Consider the following 16,136-nt stretch of genomic DNA (forward strand, 5'->3'; position numbering starts at 1 on the left):
CCTCGACGTAGAACCTCAGTGTGATTCTAATATCAAAGTATGGTGTGAAGAGGTCGGCAAATATAAATGGATTTGTAAATATACCATCCCATCCATTCACAACCATAATGACAGAACGGCTGGTTTCCCTGGCCTTACTGAGTTCTTCTAACAGTCGAGTAACCAAGTGTCCTTGAGGCCGGAAAGCCTCAGAAGACTGGATGAACGTAAGAAAAGTTGGCTCCTGAGAAAGAATCCCATACGTCTGTTCATAAGACCTACGGGTGAATTCCAGGCTCCGCAGAAGGTAGTCATGCGTCGCTTCGGCACTACCCTGATGGTTCTTAGAAGCACGCGCAATGAAAATCACAATTGGTTCCATGCTTCTTTCGAAGGAATGAAACCCGAGAATTGGTATGATTTCTCTAAAGCGACACTGGAAGTATCTAGTAAAGAAAGCAAAAGTTCTCAACAAATTGTGATCTTGAGGAAAGGAAAGGAAAGGAAAAGAAGGAGAGAAGAAGGGAAGGCGAGACAACCTGAGAAGTCCGAGCTGGGTGCCGCCGGGGGAGGGGCCCGTGACTCTCACTGATTCGTTAAGGCCCTCAGGCAAAACACCACTCTGGGAAGGTGCTGTATCTCAGATTGTCTCGACTAAGGTAGGTACAGTAGCTTGGATCTTGATGAATGTAACTGTCGTTCGGATATGCATTGGAGATGACGGGATTGATATACTCTGTGAAATTAGCCGTCACAATACCTCTTGTATTATCAACGCCATTGAAGACCGGATTAATCAGGCTGTGAATCTAGTTTTCGACCTTGCTTGCAGTGGTGGATTGACTCATGCTAGAGTGTCCTATGTAGGCATAACTCCACGTCATCTATATACTACGACCCTAGGAAGGTGTTATGTGACAACATGAGGACTGTCCCCGTAGGATCTCCATGAGGATAATCAAGAATCTATGCTATCATTAGTGGATGTAGCAAAGGTACGGTTGCGTTTGATTCCTTCGTGTATGATGATTAATCGTAGTCGACACTGTTCATAAATAAGACTACCTAGACTTGCATTGGATCACAATTCCATGGCTCCAGCGAATTGTATTGGCCGGAAGATCAGGCGATTATGGGCTCCAAACAACGAGTCCTCTAAAGACTCTCTATGTCTGGAAGAATTTTTTCGGCGTATGAGTTAGAACTGGAAACTGAAACAAGTTCTTAACTCATCAAGCTGTAGATAGGGATAGACTAAATGATGCTGGATACATAATGATGGTCAATCCTAAAAGAATAAACAAGTCTAATTAAGGCATCCATAATGCCGTACCTCAAACAATAAGTAATTTATATTTACTTGACACCAAAGTTTCCTACAAATGTCAGTCATATTTTGACTAACTTACGTCAAATGAAACTAGGTAGGCAGGCCTTAACTACGTCTGTGTATTCGAGCACTCGCCCTCAATTGATGGTTCAGAATGCATCTGCTATAGCACATTAATGTACTGTTGCACTATTAGAAAGTAGGAAAGGTAATGGCCTTTTTTGCTCGTCCGTTAATGAGAATTGGTACCTGATGGACGGTCTCGGCGGATTGCTTCAACTTGACCGCTAGACCGCATTAGCTAATTGTCTGAGAAGAATGATCTACTGCCTCAGGGAATGAAAACCTACAAGATAGCACGAGTCAGTCAGCTTTGGCAAAGTCATGCATTCTTACCTCTTCGGACTCCCTGGGTTATCCAAGTTGGAACATCCAAGGGACGGTCCCTTCCCCATTCCCTAGGATCACCCACGTCCCCAGTGATCGAATAAGAGGAACGATAGAAGCCCCTAAGAAATCACGGACAGTCAGTGCAACTTCCCTGGCTCCCTAAGTGACACTCTACGTCATCAGTACCACAAGACTGCTGAACCCGCCTGCTGTCTAGATTCATCATCTGAATTTCACTTTTCTCCCAATACCAAATCACCACACGCCTAGTCAAATGGCCACTACCTCTCCTGAATACTAGCAAACACATATGACATGCATGATGCATCTATATAGGCAGGCCTGCAGCCCCGGAAATCCATGGTCATATAGTCAGTTACTCATGAATCCGCAGAAGAGGGAAAAAGCGAGAGAAAGAACTTTAAGCACTACTTCTATTCAAGATCTATACCACGTTGCTCAATGGAAACTAAATGCAAGGCCACACAGTAGCTTCCCTGCCCTCCAATTGCTGCTATCCGGGCCTATTGCAAGATCTAAACCATCGACTTTTCCACGTTCAGGTGACATGTTGCTTGGGTCTCGGACCTGCTCATGGTGGTATATCGACTAAAGTCCCGGAGCATCCTCTCTCTGCCATTGTCCTTTGGACTGCTCCTTCTGAAATAAATGCGCTTGCACCACTTCCAAGCCTCGCAACCAAGGAAGAAAAGAATCGCTTCGACAAACACAACACCCCACTCCCAGGAGATCCCGACATGTTTGAAAACAACGTCATTGATGACAGGGATGTACAGGACAGGGAAGATCGTGATGAATCCGATCATGATGCCGCTGAACAGAAACTTGTTCCGCCAGACGTCAAACATCCATTGGGTGAAATAGCGCTTTGAACCAGGCTGCATACGGAAGAAGCTGCGGCGCATATCGATCATCTCCCAGGCAAGGAAGAGAGCGAACCAGGTCATGCACACAAAGGTGGTGGCTCGGGCGCGGAACACACCGTCGCATTGTGGGCTGTAGTGGCTGTTGCAGCCTGAGGCCAGGTTGCCATCTCCCCAGGCGAAGAGGACGAGCGAGAAAGAGGCGAGACAGAGAGCCGCCATCCAGACGCCGTAGACGATGGTGTCGACAATGACTTCCCAGGTGAAAATACCTTGTTTCTGCTGTCGTCAGTCTGATATCAACATCAATGAGTCACTAATGTACTTACGCTTTGAGGAGGACGGTCCATGATATCTGGAGCGGCGATTTCCATGCCCAATCCCATGTCAGGGAGACCGGAGGTGATCATGATGATCCACAGAATTTCAACAGGAGCAATAGGAAACACAGATTGCCCGTTGTCATCTTTGAAACAGAGACCGATCAGAAGCGTGAGGGCGAGACCGACGTTTTCCGCCAAAAGATGCAAGACGAATTTCTGAATATTATCGAAAATACGACGACCCTCCTCAATCCCGTTGATAATTGAAGCAAAGTTATCGTCAGTCAAAACTAGTTCCGATGCATCCTTGGCCACATCAGACCCTGATTGTCCCATAGCGATTCCAACATCCGCCCGCTTCAAGGACGGCGAGTCATTGACTCCATCACCGGTCATTGCCGCAAACTGACCCCGACGATGAAGGGCATCAATCATCCGAACCTTTGTATTGGGAGCGCACCGAGCAATCACAGCGGGGAGAGTAGGCAACTCATCGATTTCCTCATCCGTCAGTTTGTCGAACTGACTGGCAGTCATCACCATGGCATCCGCAACATCTTTTGCAAGGCTGTCCATGTTCGCTGGAATGATGCCGACCTGCGCTGCAATGGCTCGCGCAGTACCGGGATGGTCGCCCGTGACCATGTGGACCGAGATCCCAGCACGATAGCACTCTTCAATAGCGCCGGCAGTCTCAGGCCGGGGAGGATCATACAGGCCGATGAGTCCACAGAAAGTGAGATCTTTCTCCACATCTTCACGAGCAGGGACATCTTCCCCTTTGACGGGTTGGTGATTCTCCCGGCAGGCGAGGCAGAGTACCCGCAAGCCCTCCTTTGCGAGAGCCTCCATGTTCTGTAAGATTTCCTCCTTGATGTTCTCATCCAATGCAATTGGGTCGGAACCAGCTGTCCAGGTGACGGTGGTGCAAGCCTCGAGGACCCGTTCCACCGCGCCCTTGGTGAAGATCATCTCCCGGTCATCGTTGCTGTTCTTGAAGATGACGGACATCTTCTTCACGGTGGAATCGAACGGATATTCTGCTTTTTGGCGCCAAACAGGCATCTCGCCTTTGGTCCAGCGATCGCGTCCCCAATTAAAGCGAGAGGCAAATACCTGAATTGCAATATCGGTGGGTTCACCACGGGCCTGCCATTCGTTATGCTCGGACTTGTGCACATGGGCCAGGTTGGCCATTGCAGCCACGTTCAAATATTGCTCCAGAAGAGGATTGTCCTTGAGCAGATCGTCCGGACTGGAAGGCTCTCCCTGAGCATCAGGACCAACTTTGACCGGCGGGTCAGGCAGCAGGCTCAGGTCTCCCTCTTCCGGGTTCAAAGGGTTATTAGAAGACCCAACCGAGAAGGTGCCAACAGAGGGAATCCAAGCCCGCTTGGCGACCATGCGCCCCTGGGTGAGGGTTCCCGTTTTGTCTGAGCAAATGTTAGTCACAGCGCCCAGGGCTTCAAGGGAATCAAGCTTCCGGACAATGACATGTCTTTCAACCATTTGCTTGGTGCCAACCGCCATGGTGATGGTCAGGACCACTACCAGGCAGGCAGGAATCATTGCAAGACCCGTCGCGACTGCGTAGATGATGACCTCCTTGTCATTGCGGAACCCATTGACGCCCATGACAATAATGGCGAAGATGACGGCAATGACGAAAAGCGCCAAAGCCAGTTTAGAGAGTTTGCGTTGCAGCGGTGTGCCAACGTTGATTCCAAGGAATCGTCCCACGGCGTCTGTGCAGGTCAGGGTCCATGCCTGCACGTACCATCGTTTCTTGGTTTCTCCCTCGGGACCGCGCTTGACGGGCCGCTTCTTGGAGTCGCTGGCGCGAAGGGCGGCGGCGATGGCTCCAATCTCTGTGTGCATCCCGGTGCCGATGACAACGCCCCGAGCACGGCCTCTTGTCACCGTCGAGGAACTATACGCGATGTTCAACCGATCCCCTGGCCCCGTGTCCGGGTCAAAAGTTGTATCGACCTCTTTCTGCACTGGCAGCGACTCGCCAGTCAGGAGGGCCTCGTCGGTTTCGAAATTCATAGCATCAACGAGCCTATCAACTGTTAGCGAACAGAACGGTGCCTGTCTGGTAACCTCATACGCACCGAAGATCTGCAGGAACCGTGTCTCCAACCTTGAGTTCAACCATGTCCCCAGGGACAATCTCGTTGGCAGGAATGGTATTGGTTTTGCCATCGCGCGTGACGGTTCCGGTGGGAGAACTCAATGATCGAAGGGAGTCCATCGTTTTCTCTGCGGCATAGTCTTGATAGACACCTACAACGATGTTTAGAGCGATGACAGCTCCAATGACACCGCCTTCGATCCAGGATTGAATGCCGAAACTGACCGCCATGGCGATGATAAGGACCTGCTGTCGTCAGTTGTCTGTCATGATCTGTCTAACAATGGAGAGACTAACCAGAATCATGGCATTTGCAATCTGCCTAATGACAATCTTGACCATTGAAACACCCTCTCCCCCTTCCAGCTCATTCGGACCATACTGTTGGAGTCTTCGCTTCGCCTCCTCCAATGTCAGACCCTCGTCTGGATCGACGGCCAGCTCACGAAGGACATCTTCATAGCGAAGAGCATGAGCAGGCTGAGACAAAGCCTGAGAGTTGTCAGAGATTTGTTTCTTCCGAGTACCCATGTTATAACGAAAGTTCTATTCTAGTGAAGTTATCTTAAGGAGGCTTCATGTATATGGTATCTTCAAGCGAGTGAGAGTCCATACACAATGACTTGAAATCAACTTTGAAACTAAAGCCTAGATTGCAGAACCAGATTTTCTTTCTCCTCCCTTACGGGGGGGGGTATCGCGACGACCCCCCATGACGCGAACTGTGGTTCCAATCTTGGCATCCTTATCTCTCCGTACTCGTTTACACTACACACCAATCACATCTCCAACCCATCGCATACATAAGAGGCAATCGATCTAGAGTCTTGGCCGAATTCCTTGGGTCGGTGCGCGAGCGTTTGCCGCCTCCCGGCCCGATGACGCATACGACATCAGGACACGGCTGATATCTCACCCACGTGAGCACCTTCGGCCGGGTGATACCAAGAAACCGCCAAGCCTCACGGCGAATAAGTGGCCAATCCTTTCGGAGTAATTGGTCTGATTGGCTGAGCAACCCGGCCACGGGGCAATCCGGAACCACCGTGCCAAGAGCGGGAGCCTTGGCGGCCTTGGGGGTTATTTCCCGCCTGGATGGTCCTGGGGGTCCTTGGTGGCCTGAGAGCCAGTGGCAGCCCTAAATGCAGGCTCGTCCCCCTCGCCAGACGACGCCCGACGCCCAACACGGCCTGTGCTATTTTCCCTAGTGTTTTCGCTCTATGTGGATGTTGGTTTTCTGAATGGCTGTCTGTTATCCTCCCCTCCTCGGTCCCCACACCAGTGATTGTGTTTTGTTTCGACGGGCTTCGTCAAAGGTGCGCAGGCGCTCGCTTTGAACTGATTGCGCATATATTCTGGCTTGTTGAGGCTCGCCGATTTACCCGGTTACGTGTCGTCCGTGGGCTGTTGGGGTTTGGTCCGTTGTTTCTCATTTTGACTATACTCTTCGCCTACGAAGTGAGTGTCTATGGCTAGCAATGGCGAGATCGCAGGTGTAGTCGCGGGAGCAGTCGCCATATTCGTCGCCATTAGTGGGATACCTATGTGAGTTTCGACCTGTCCTCCACTTCGCTGGGAATGTCCTGTAATTTTCTATACGCTTCGTTACGAGAGTCCAGAACGCTGGAATCCGACAAACAAAGAGATCCACAACTGACAAACTTGGAACACAGCATTATCATGTGGCGGCACCGAAGGAAAGAGGCTGCAAGAAGAGCCCGCGAGCTGGCCGCACTGCGAGAGTATGGCTGCATGCGACAGGTGGGCGTGGAGAGATGGCTGGAAGAGCAGCGGAGGGATACCGTTGCGTGCATCCGAAGCAACAACACCAACAATAATGTCCATGATTTTGGACGGTACGCGCAAGAACCGTGGTAAGTCCCCTTCCCAGACTATCGGCCTCTTCCTTTTTTTTCTTGGCCTTGGAGACAATGCGGGGACAGGGCTGCACTAGTGGCCTTGGCTGCTCTCATCAGTGAGACATCGTCAATCCGTGATCACGCCCGTCACTAATGAGTAATGGTGGGTTTGTTCTCAAAGTGCCGTCTGCCTCTCGATCCTGCTACCCTCGTCGCCGTCCCAATCATCGCTTCCGTGCTCGGATCCAGAGCGTCACCCACAGAGCACATCTGATCTGGGTCCTCCTGCGGAGGCATCTCTGCTCGTTCTCAAACGCTGTGGCCATGCGTTTCATTACTCCTGTCTTGCGTCATGGTGGAAATACCGTCCGTACAGGTGCCCAGTATGTCAGGCATCGTACGCCCCGGAGGAATGACATTCAAATCTTTGCTTGCTTTTGTTGCCTTCTTCCAAGTTGGCTGGACTTTCTTGGAACCGCGGTTAGCGCTTATTTAGCTTTTGCACTGGCTTGTCATGTAAAATCACTATCCACTATCCAGTACGGCAATTTTGACTTGGCCTAATGACGAAAAGCAGATTGAAGAAGGTCGGTGTTGAGTGAGTTGTAAAACGCTATAGGCAGCACTGAATAAGGTTGTAAATTCTATAGTCCCTCAAATGGATGTTCCTCAAGTCTTCGATCCGCCGAGAAGGCTCGTCGTGAAGCACTGAAGCAACTTAATTCCCCAACATCCACTGAGACATTCGAAGAGATGTGGTTTAAACTCGGTCCAATCGTGATTCAAAGAGCACCGGTTCAAACCCCATATCAAATCAAACTCTAAATGCACTAGAGGCATGGAAATAGCTCAGATATCAGTGTCTCCGCATCTCAAGTCATGCGCCCCAGACCATTCGGGTAAGGCAAAATCCTGCAGCTTAGACTCTTGCAGTCAAGTCGACGACTAGCCGTATCCTGGGCACTTTTTGCCAAGATTATCGCTGGTTTTCGAACATTCTCGAAGTTTCTGTTGATCCAAAAGAGTCAATCAGATTGGCCATCATTGCATTGGGTCAATCAGCGTGGTAATATGGGAGTTGCTTCTGAGAATACGCGAAAAGGTCACTCCCGCGAATAATCTCGTCAAAACGTCGGCTGACACGGCTGTAGTTCTGCCCATACCATCCCAACTCTCATACCCGGATAGACATCCAATCCTGGTAAATCCTGTCAGCGGTAGCCACACCTGCCATGAAGAGCGGCCACGTGATGCGCACCATGAGATGCGGTCTGCTTCGATGGAGCTTCAGGGATAGCTCTAGGGCTAGGGAAACGGCCTTTTCTTGCGACATCAACATAGTCTGCGGAGGTATACAATCGTGCTGTAATACGTGATGGCAGCCCAATAGATTGTCTCCATCACACGGCGCCCGTCTCCCACGATATCACACGACGGGGCGGCTTTTGCCGAAGAGAGAAGCATTTCGAAATCCTAGCATGGTCATGTCAGTCTGAGCAGAAACATGTGTCTGAACGGTCGGGTCTTTCATTGGCTATTTTGATTATCTCATCAACGATCTGCTGATAAGGTGCTTCGTTCCACGAGGTGTTTCTTGCTTGTCGAAATAGCTCTGTGATCCTGAATTGAACCACATGGCTTTTATGGTAAAGGGCTAAGCCGGGATAGTTTTCCATATCATCTAGTTGTGCTTTGGCTGGGTAGGCTTCTCCCCAGAACTTCGAAGGCGACTGTCTACTGATGCGATAGAGGTTCTCTAGGTTCAATGGCGTGTTTCCATCTTCCGCACGAAGGAAGAGTCGGAAGAGACGGTAGAGTTCATCGTTGACTTTCTCAAACCCTGGGTCATGTACAGCGCCAGGTCCAAAGAAAAGCTTCCCTGGCGTAAAGAAGTAGAGGGTCCACAGCAGGAATAGAGGCACCGCCGTATAAGCTAACCTCCCGTCAGATGGACCAGCTACCGAATCGACTGGACTGCTGGCAGCTCTCTCGATCAAGCTCGCACCCTTTTGTGAAACAACAAATTCGCCGTTTCAGGACTCCCGGCGGTAATTGCAGCCAAACACTCCTCGAGTTTCAGCAGAGGTAATATATGGTTATGCAGTATGCTTCCGATGCCTCGCAAATGGATGCTTAGAGGCGCCACTTCCAACCGATTCTCATAATCGACCATCAGCCACAACGTTATAGAAATCGCCTCGAGCTTCGACGGGGTCTTCGCGCCTTCAGCGAGCGCTTCACGGAGTCTGGACAACGCTGTACCATAGTGTACCCTGCCATCGATGTCGGACGAATCATTGGCGGGGAAGTACACGTGTACTGGAGCAATCGTGGAGACGTGATCGATGGATTTCACTGGCAGTCGTGGCGAGGATCATACTCATCACCATAGGTTCCTTGACGGCTACTCTATGGTAGGTGTAGGAGATGGTGGACCACAGCCAATGTTTGCCGAGTATAGTGACTAGGGCAGAATCTTGAAGATAGTTCAAGCGAGACCGGTCGGAACCCGAGAGGACAAGCGAATTAGCAGCTTGCAGGCTACTCTCATGGGTGCAAGCAGGAAGCACGGCAGTTTGCAAGTCAGCCAGCCTCCTCATCGAGCCAGGCGAGCTAGCATGGGTCCCTGACTCCAGACTCTTCCTATGTACTGTCGTTGACCGACGAGGGATCGATCCACCCTTCCATTCGCAGGCGATTCGCGCGACCGAACACCGCCTGCATTGGGGTTCCTTCTTATTGTCGACGACAATCCGCTCCTCATCGCATTTCACTTTTCGGATTCGACACGTACGGCAACCTGCATTCTATGAAAATCGCTGACATGCCAAAGAGTGAGTATCATACCAGTCTTGGAACGTGCTTTTCGGCCAGTCTTGTACATATTGAACTGTTGAACAGCCAAAACCGCTCGCACCAGACAAGTCGATGACTGGCATTAATTTCGACCCTCAGGGCGCCGAGGTATCAGGTATGTGTACTCGGTTCATCAAACTGAGGGAACCTGGGCTGATGGATGCAGAGTGGGTTTCAGGCGGTCATTGTTTGTTTTGTGGTTGTGGTGGTGGTGGCACTTGTGTTGGGGGTGTATTTGCGGTGGGAGAATCGGAGGAGAGATAGGGTTGCTGGTCCTGTTGAGGATGCGGAGAAGCCCATGGAATTGGTGGATATTACTGATCTGACAAATATGCAGTTCAGATATGTCTATTAGAGCTGACCTGATATGCTAAGAAGAAAATCTATTCTCGTGCTATCGTATAGGACTAGAACCCTTTTTATATAATAACATAACATGCTAAAATCAATTCTAATTTTGACACAATCATTGAGCAGAAACGACCATCTTGTCCTTGACATAGAGATCAACGTACTTGTCAACATCGTAGTTCTCTAGAGTAGAACGGTCCAAGCCAACTTGCAGAAGCTCGTCAATACGGGCCTGGTCGAAGTGGGACTCCAGGTGGCGCTTGTACTTGGACAAAATCTCGGGCTTGGCCTCCTCACGTCTGAAGCGGTGTCCCAGGGGAGCCTCAACAACGACCGCCTCGAGAACAGTGCCGTCCTTCAGGGTAACAGTCAGAGCGTTGGGGATGGTGCGCTTGGCAGGGTCGTGGTAGTCACGGGTGAACTGAGGGTCCTCCACACAGCGGATGCGCTTGCGCAGGTCCTCAACCAGAGGCGAGGTGGCGGCCTCGGAGCCGTCAGCGTAGTCCTCGGCGGTCAGGCGGTTGAAGGCCAGCATGGTGGCAACCATGTACTTGAATCAAGATTAGCAAAGCTTCCGAGGCCGTGTTCGAGCTGAAAACATACCTGGACACAGTGGTCACGGTCCGCAAAGTTGTCCATAGCCTTGAACTGCTTGTCGATAATCCGGATGCAAGCCTCATGGGTCCGGTTGGTGATTTCCTTGATGTCCTTGGCGCTCTTGCCCATAGCTGCCAGCTTCCTGTTGATAATCTGCGCGCACTCAATGGCGGTCTGAGAGTGGAACTCGGCTGCCAAAGATTAATAAGGAACTCGTCAAATTCTCATTTCCGCTGACTTACCTGGGTAGGAAACCTTGAAAAGGACGTTCTCCATGACGTAGCTGCCGTAAGGGCGCTGGAACTTGAACTTGTTGCCCTTGAACAGAACGTCATAGAAACCCCAGACGGGGGCGGACAGGACAGTGGGAACACCGCCCTCACCCTTCTGTACCTTTAGGACAAGGTTGACAGCACGCTGGCAAGCATCACCAGCAGCCCACGACTTTCTGGACATGGTGTTGGGGGAGTGTCTGTAGGTACGGAGACTCTGGCCGTCCACCCAAGCCTGGGTGATGGCATCGGCGGTCTGCTTCTCGTTGAGACCGAGCATCTTGGCAACCACAGCAGTGGTGGCAACCTTGACCAGCACAACGTGGTCCAGGCCGACCCTGTTGTACGAATTCTCCAGGGCCAGAACACCCTGGATTTCGTGGGCCTTGATCATAGCCTCCAGCACTTCCTTGACCTTCACAATCTTGCCATTTCCGAGGTTACCTCCGGCACGGTTGGTGCGGGAGATCCAGTCAGCGACAGCGAGAATACCGCCCAGGTTGTCGGAGGGGTGACCCCATTCGGCGGCAAGCCAGCAGTCATTGTAGTCAAGCCACCGGATCATGGCACCAATGTTGAAGGCACCATTGACAGGGTCCAGTTGGTAGGGAGTACCAGGGACACGGGTACCGTTAGGGACAACAGTACCCTCCACAACGGGGCCCAACAGCTTGGTGCATTCCTTGAATCTCAAGGCCTCCAATCCGCAACCCAGGGTGTCAAGGAAGACCAGACGGGCAGTGTCATACTAAATCAAATCAATGCATGAGTTACTTCCTTCCAGCGATGCGAATTAAGTAACCAATTTCCCGCCTCAATTGATAAATTTCATATTGGGGCCAAAGAAATCAAGTTTGTGCAAGGGAGAAGCCAATGGACCCATACCGCCAAATCAGAGTTCACACTGTAGTTGTGAACATAATCAGCCATATCCTTGATCTCGGGATCATAGCTCCTCTCTGTTGGAGCAGAGGGAGCACCATGCTGAAGAACAGTCATTGTCGAGAACTGTGAAACTCGGGGAGCGCAAGAGTTGACGGCCTTGGTGAAGGAGTTGAGAGCGACAATGCGGGAGGAGGGCCTGGAGACGGAGACGATGCGGGATGGCAAAGTGCGGGGAGACCTGTGGGTCAGCCGTCTCAGCGCGGAACACGAGGCAGACATGATGGTAAGGAGAAGGGAAAGAAAGAGGATGCAATACTCAGGAGACAGAAGGAGAGAAGAGGAGAGGAGAAGAGTTGTAATTAAGGATGGTCGCTTAGCAATGGAGGAGGAGGAAAGGAAAGAAGGGGAGAAAAGAAGGAGAAAAGGGACGGCGAGGGATAATTGTTGAGCGGAGTTCGAACTTCTTGCTGGACCGAGGCCAGTTCTGTTCGTTGTCCTGCGGTTACTCCCGGCTATCCGAATGCACACGGTAAAATGGCCAGAAGTTGAGCCTTCATCTTCGGAGTACTAATGGTCAAACTGTCCAGACTTTCCTCCGGTGTCGGAAAATCGCATTGATTCCTGATTCATTCGAAAACTCCCATTCGAAAACTCCAGATCTGTGGTGATTCTACATTGCATACTGAACAGCACCCAACTGTCATGATTATGGTGCTGCTCGGCTTCATTGGAAAACACTACGGATTCCATATTTTGACACCAGCTTGATTTTTCCACTATCACTCAAGAGCTGTTCAACAGTGCGATGTTCTGACTCGCTGTTTGACTGAGAATCGAGCGTCATCATTCTCTGTCGGTGGTGATGGTCATAATCATCCCTTGGAGCTCCCCGCGGTCGGACGGCATCTTTTCCATTTCCGAGGCTATAGCTGAACTCCATATAATGGACAGAGCATGTGGATCAACCGACTGGCGATCAATTGACTACACAGTGACCAGTATGGTGGAGGAAACCTCCCTCTTTTGACAGGGTTTCAAACAGTCGCTTTGTATGAACTGAACAAGGACCAAGATTTATCATCTACCACAGAATGAATATGAATCGAAGAAACCAACGACTTTGCCCTCGTCAGGGATCCCCAGCTCTGAATTCTTGCTCGTCTGTACGCTGCAACGACTTGATGATCTCTCGGTAAATCGCTTTGGACAGCGCAGGAGGGACGGCATTTCCGATTTGCTTCCGAACTTCTCGTGCAAAGCGATAGTCTAACGGAAACGTCTGCAGACAGGCGAATTCGCGGTTTGTAAAGCCCCGTGTGCCGGACGGATGGTAGTTGTTCTCCCCGCCGCCGCAGGTCACGGTTTTGGCCTGCTGGTTCGCGTCGAAGGGGACCCTCGTTCCATTCCGCAGTCCTCGGCTCCTGGCACCTTCGATATCGTGATCCGGGGCATCTGGAGGGATGTTCGCTATCATCTGGTTGATCGTGGTGTAATCGAAAAGGCCCGATCCGGGCAGCCCGTGTGTGGGCTTCGGAAACGGTGGCAACAATTCACCTGGTCTAGAAAAGATATCAGCTTCTACACATTGGAAAGCCAGGAGAGGACAGACAGGAGAACAATACGAGCGCAGGGTGCTTACCCGGAGGCAATAATGATGAGCCTTCTTCGTGATTGCGGCACCCCGTAGTCCATGCAATTCAGGATTCTCCAACGAACAGAGTAGCCGATCTCTATAAAATCTTGAATGACTCTGTGAAAGGTTTCCTTGTGGCGATCAAAAAGTCCGCTCGTCTCCTCCATTGTGTGCACTCTGGGCTTCGATTTCTTAATCATGTCCGCACAGGAGAAGATGCACGCTGAATTAGCATCGTCATTCACACTGCTGATTGTATGGGCTGGAGAAAACGTCTGACACGGAGGAGAACCATGGCTGACATCCACTTTCAAAATTTCTGGATCATTTGTCAAGAAAAAGAAGACATCACATACTTCACACACCGCAGGTGCAAAGTTCAGACGATACGTGGTAATCGCATGCTCGGACTTATCAAACGCCCACTTGATGTGTAGACCAGCCTTCGAAGCACCACAAGAGACACCCCCTGCACCGCAGAAGCCATCACCAAATGTATACTTGCGATGTTTTTTCTGCACTCTGGCGTCTTCTTTCTCAATTTCGGTAAGATCAATGACATGGTCTGCATCCAGCACTATGACTGGAGATTGTGGTTGGGAATTAGCATCCGCACTACCAAACGGACGAGTTTCACCTCGCCATGACTGTCGTAATGACTTCGAATCAATCGCAAAGCCTTCGTCACATTCTTGGAATGACAAGTACTCTACTGCTGCCTGAGACGAATCAAGATTCTCCTTTAATCGACAGAACAGATCATTTGGCCGATTTTGTTTCTGAAGGTCTTGCTCAACATGGCAGCAGCTTGTGAAACGAATATTGACGAAGCGCTTGACGAAGCTCAGTGGGACATGTGTTGACTCATTAACGATCCAGACCAGTTCATTGGACCATTTGGGTATATAAGTTCCCTTGTGATTCCTCGTTCGGATCAGATGACGGCCTTGAAAGAAGATCTCTCCAGCACTATCTTGAAGAACAGTTGTGACTCTGAGATAAAGGCCATTGTGAAGTTCCAGGGAATGCCCCGCTTTGTAAACTATGCCGTCTACGCAAGCATGGTCAATTGGGCGCTTTTCCGATTCCGCGGCCTCTTGAATCGGCAGAGGTGCCGCCGCGGGTCCAGGTCGGCCCCAGTCTCGCAGAAGACGCTCAAAGCATTCATCGGTGAGATAATCGCCCTCTGTGACCAATAGCTCAGGGCCCGAGGTGAGGTCTATGATTTCTTGGTGAGTTTGGGGTCCTATGGGGAAAGGCGTTGGGGTTCGTCGCCTCCCTCCAGGGTGAGATTGTTCGTCATCAAGGAAAAACGACCGATCTGGGTCATTATCAACAGTCACACTGCTGTCAGTGTCGCTGTCGGTGTCACGGATGCCCGAATCATCACTGTCATCGACGTATATGGGCTCTGAAGGCTGTGGAAGCTCCTGGGAAGGGAGCGAATCATCTGTAGGGCGGTTCATGTCCACTAAAGCAGGTAGAACTGGACGATGATGGGAAGGCCTTTGAGCTATTTTGGTCTGCCAAAGGTTTCGTAGAAATGTAGTCAACTAGGAAATGCTGGGAAAGAGAAACTTGGGAGAGGAAGGGAATATAAGGAGCGTAAGAACTGAGAACTGGAAGATACGATGAGACCATGATGATCAGAATATTATGAAGGAGAGTAACACAAGCAGAAACTTTTGCAAAGAAGTGGAGCAATTCAGCCATGGAGATGTTCAACAAAGAGGCACCAAAGCATCAAGCAGTGAATCAATGAGCACCATTGTAAGTCCCATCAAAGGCTTATTCCTGGGCAGTCCTGTGGCTCTTCAGTCTGTTCACACTGAAACCTACTCAGAGAGTGAGCTGAGAGATAGCTAATCATACTTCATATACAGATCACCAGTAACTTGACTTAGCTACGTCTTATTAAGTAGATTGTATCCATCATACAAGGAGATATCACTCATTCAAAGTGTGTTGATACTGACGACAAATGAAGTATGTTTGTCCTGTTTGCGAACGGCAAATTGACAGCTTATGTCATCGCCAGTCTCGGTGCCTGAGGCTCCGAACCGGTGCCGAGCGTATCCTTTCATTTGTCCTTGGTTTAGCGGCACCCGCAAAAATTCTGTCTCCCACTGAGCGGTGGGGGAAGGAACCAGAACCACAGCAGAGAGGAATTAAAAGAATATGAGGGCTTCGTCTCGTCCCAGTTTTCCCCCTCTCTCCTAACTCTTCCTTCACCATGATATCTGATTGTTCAATATTCCCTTCGTGGGCTTTGCTTTGACCACCATCTTGACTCTAGTCACATTTCCAGTGGCTATTGTTATGTCTCAATAAGAGAGTCGTTCTCCAAAAACCACCCCCCCTGTCTTCGCCGACTTTTCCGGTCCTTTTTCTCGAACCTCCCGGTCTCTGTGCACGCGTGCCAGAATTTTGCCTCTAGATGTGAGTATCACTCGTGCCGTTTTCCTAATTTCGATGCATTACATTCCTTCCTTTTATGATGAATTTCGGTTTTTTTTATAGATGTTAGACTTCCTAAGCATCCTTGCGGAGAGTATCCGATCTGACTTTAAATTGCCTAATCTTGATTTGTCTTGCCGTTCAGTCTAATCTTCCAGGCTCAATGCTGATATCATGAATACTTCT

At 50.3% G+C, this 16,136-nt stretch overlaps 4 protein-coding genes across 4 annotated transcripts; 1 reads left to right on the forward strand and 3 right to left on the reverse strand.

The window, feature by feature from the left end:
* Positions 1 to 2,235: 2,235 nt before the first annotated feature.
* Positions 2,236 to 5,571, reverse strand: Aspvir_002017 (cation-translocating P-type ATPase; the record flags this gene model as incomplete). The annotated part of the gene is made up of 4 exons (XM_043273620.1): positions 2,236 to 2,862; positions 2,913 to 4,968; positions 5,021 to 5,286; positions 5,338 to 5,571. 4 exons carry the CDS (start codon positions 5,569 to 5,571, stop codon positions 2,236 to 2,238), a joined length of 3,183 nt encoding a protein of 1,060 aa, XP_043129555.1.
* Positions 5,572 to 6,508: 937 nt separating this feature from the next.
* Aspvir_002018 (uncharacterized protein) lies at positions 6,509 to 6,918 on the forward strand (the record flags this gene model as incomplete). Its single annotated transcript, XM_043273621.1, has 2 exons — positions 6,509 to 6,585; positions 6,714 to 6,918. The coding sequence occupies 2 exons, from the start codon at positions 6,509 to 6,511 to the stop codon at positions 6,916 to 6,918; spliced, it is 282 nt and encodes a 93-aa protein (XP_043129556.1).
* A 3,303-nt stretch (positions 6,919 to 10,221) lies between these two features.
* Positions 10,222 to 12,139, reverse strand: Aspvir_002019 (putative 2-methylcitrate dehydratase; the record flags this gene model as incomplete). Its single annotated transcript, XM_043273622.1, has 4 exons — positions 10,222 to 10,656; positions 10,710 to 10,894; positions 10,946 to 11,723; positions 11,861 to 12,139. 4 exons carry the CDS (start codon positions 12,137 to 12,139, stop codon positions 10,222 to 10,224), a joined length of 1,677 nt encoding a protein of 558 aa, XP_043129557.1.
* An 850-nt stretch (positions 12,140 to 12,989) lies between these two features.
* Positions 12,990 to 14,959, reverse strand: Aspvir_002020 (DNA cytosine methyltransferase; the record flags this gene model as incomplete). The annotated part of the gene is made up of 2 exons (XM_043273623.1): positions 12,990 to 13,419; positions 13,500 to 14,959. The coding sequence occupies 2 exons, from the start codon at positions 14,957 to 14,959 to the stop codon at positions 12,990 to 12,992; spliced, it is 1,890 nt and encodes a 629-aa protein (XP_043129558.1).
* Positions 14,960 to 16,136: the final 1,177 nt, after the last annotated feature.

The sequence above is a fragment of the Aspergillus viridinutans genome (genome assembly GCF_018404265.1).
Source record: "Aspergillus viridinutans IFM 47045 DNA, scaffold_10, whole genome shotgun sequence".
Classification (NCBI taxonomy): Eukaryota; Fungi; Ascomycota; class Eurotiomycetes; order Eurotiales; family Aspergillaceae; genus Aspergillus; species Aspergillus viridinutans.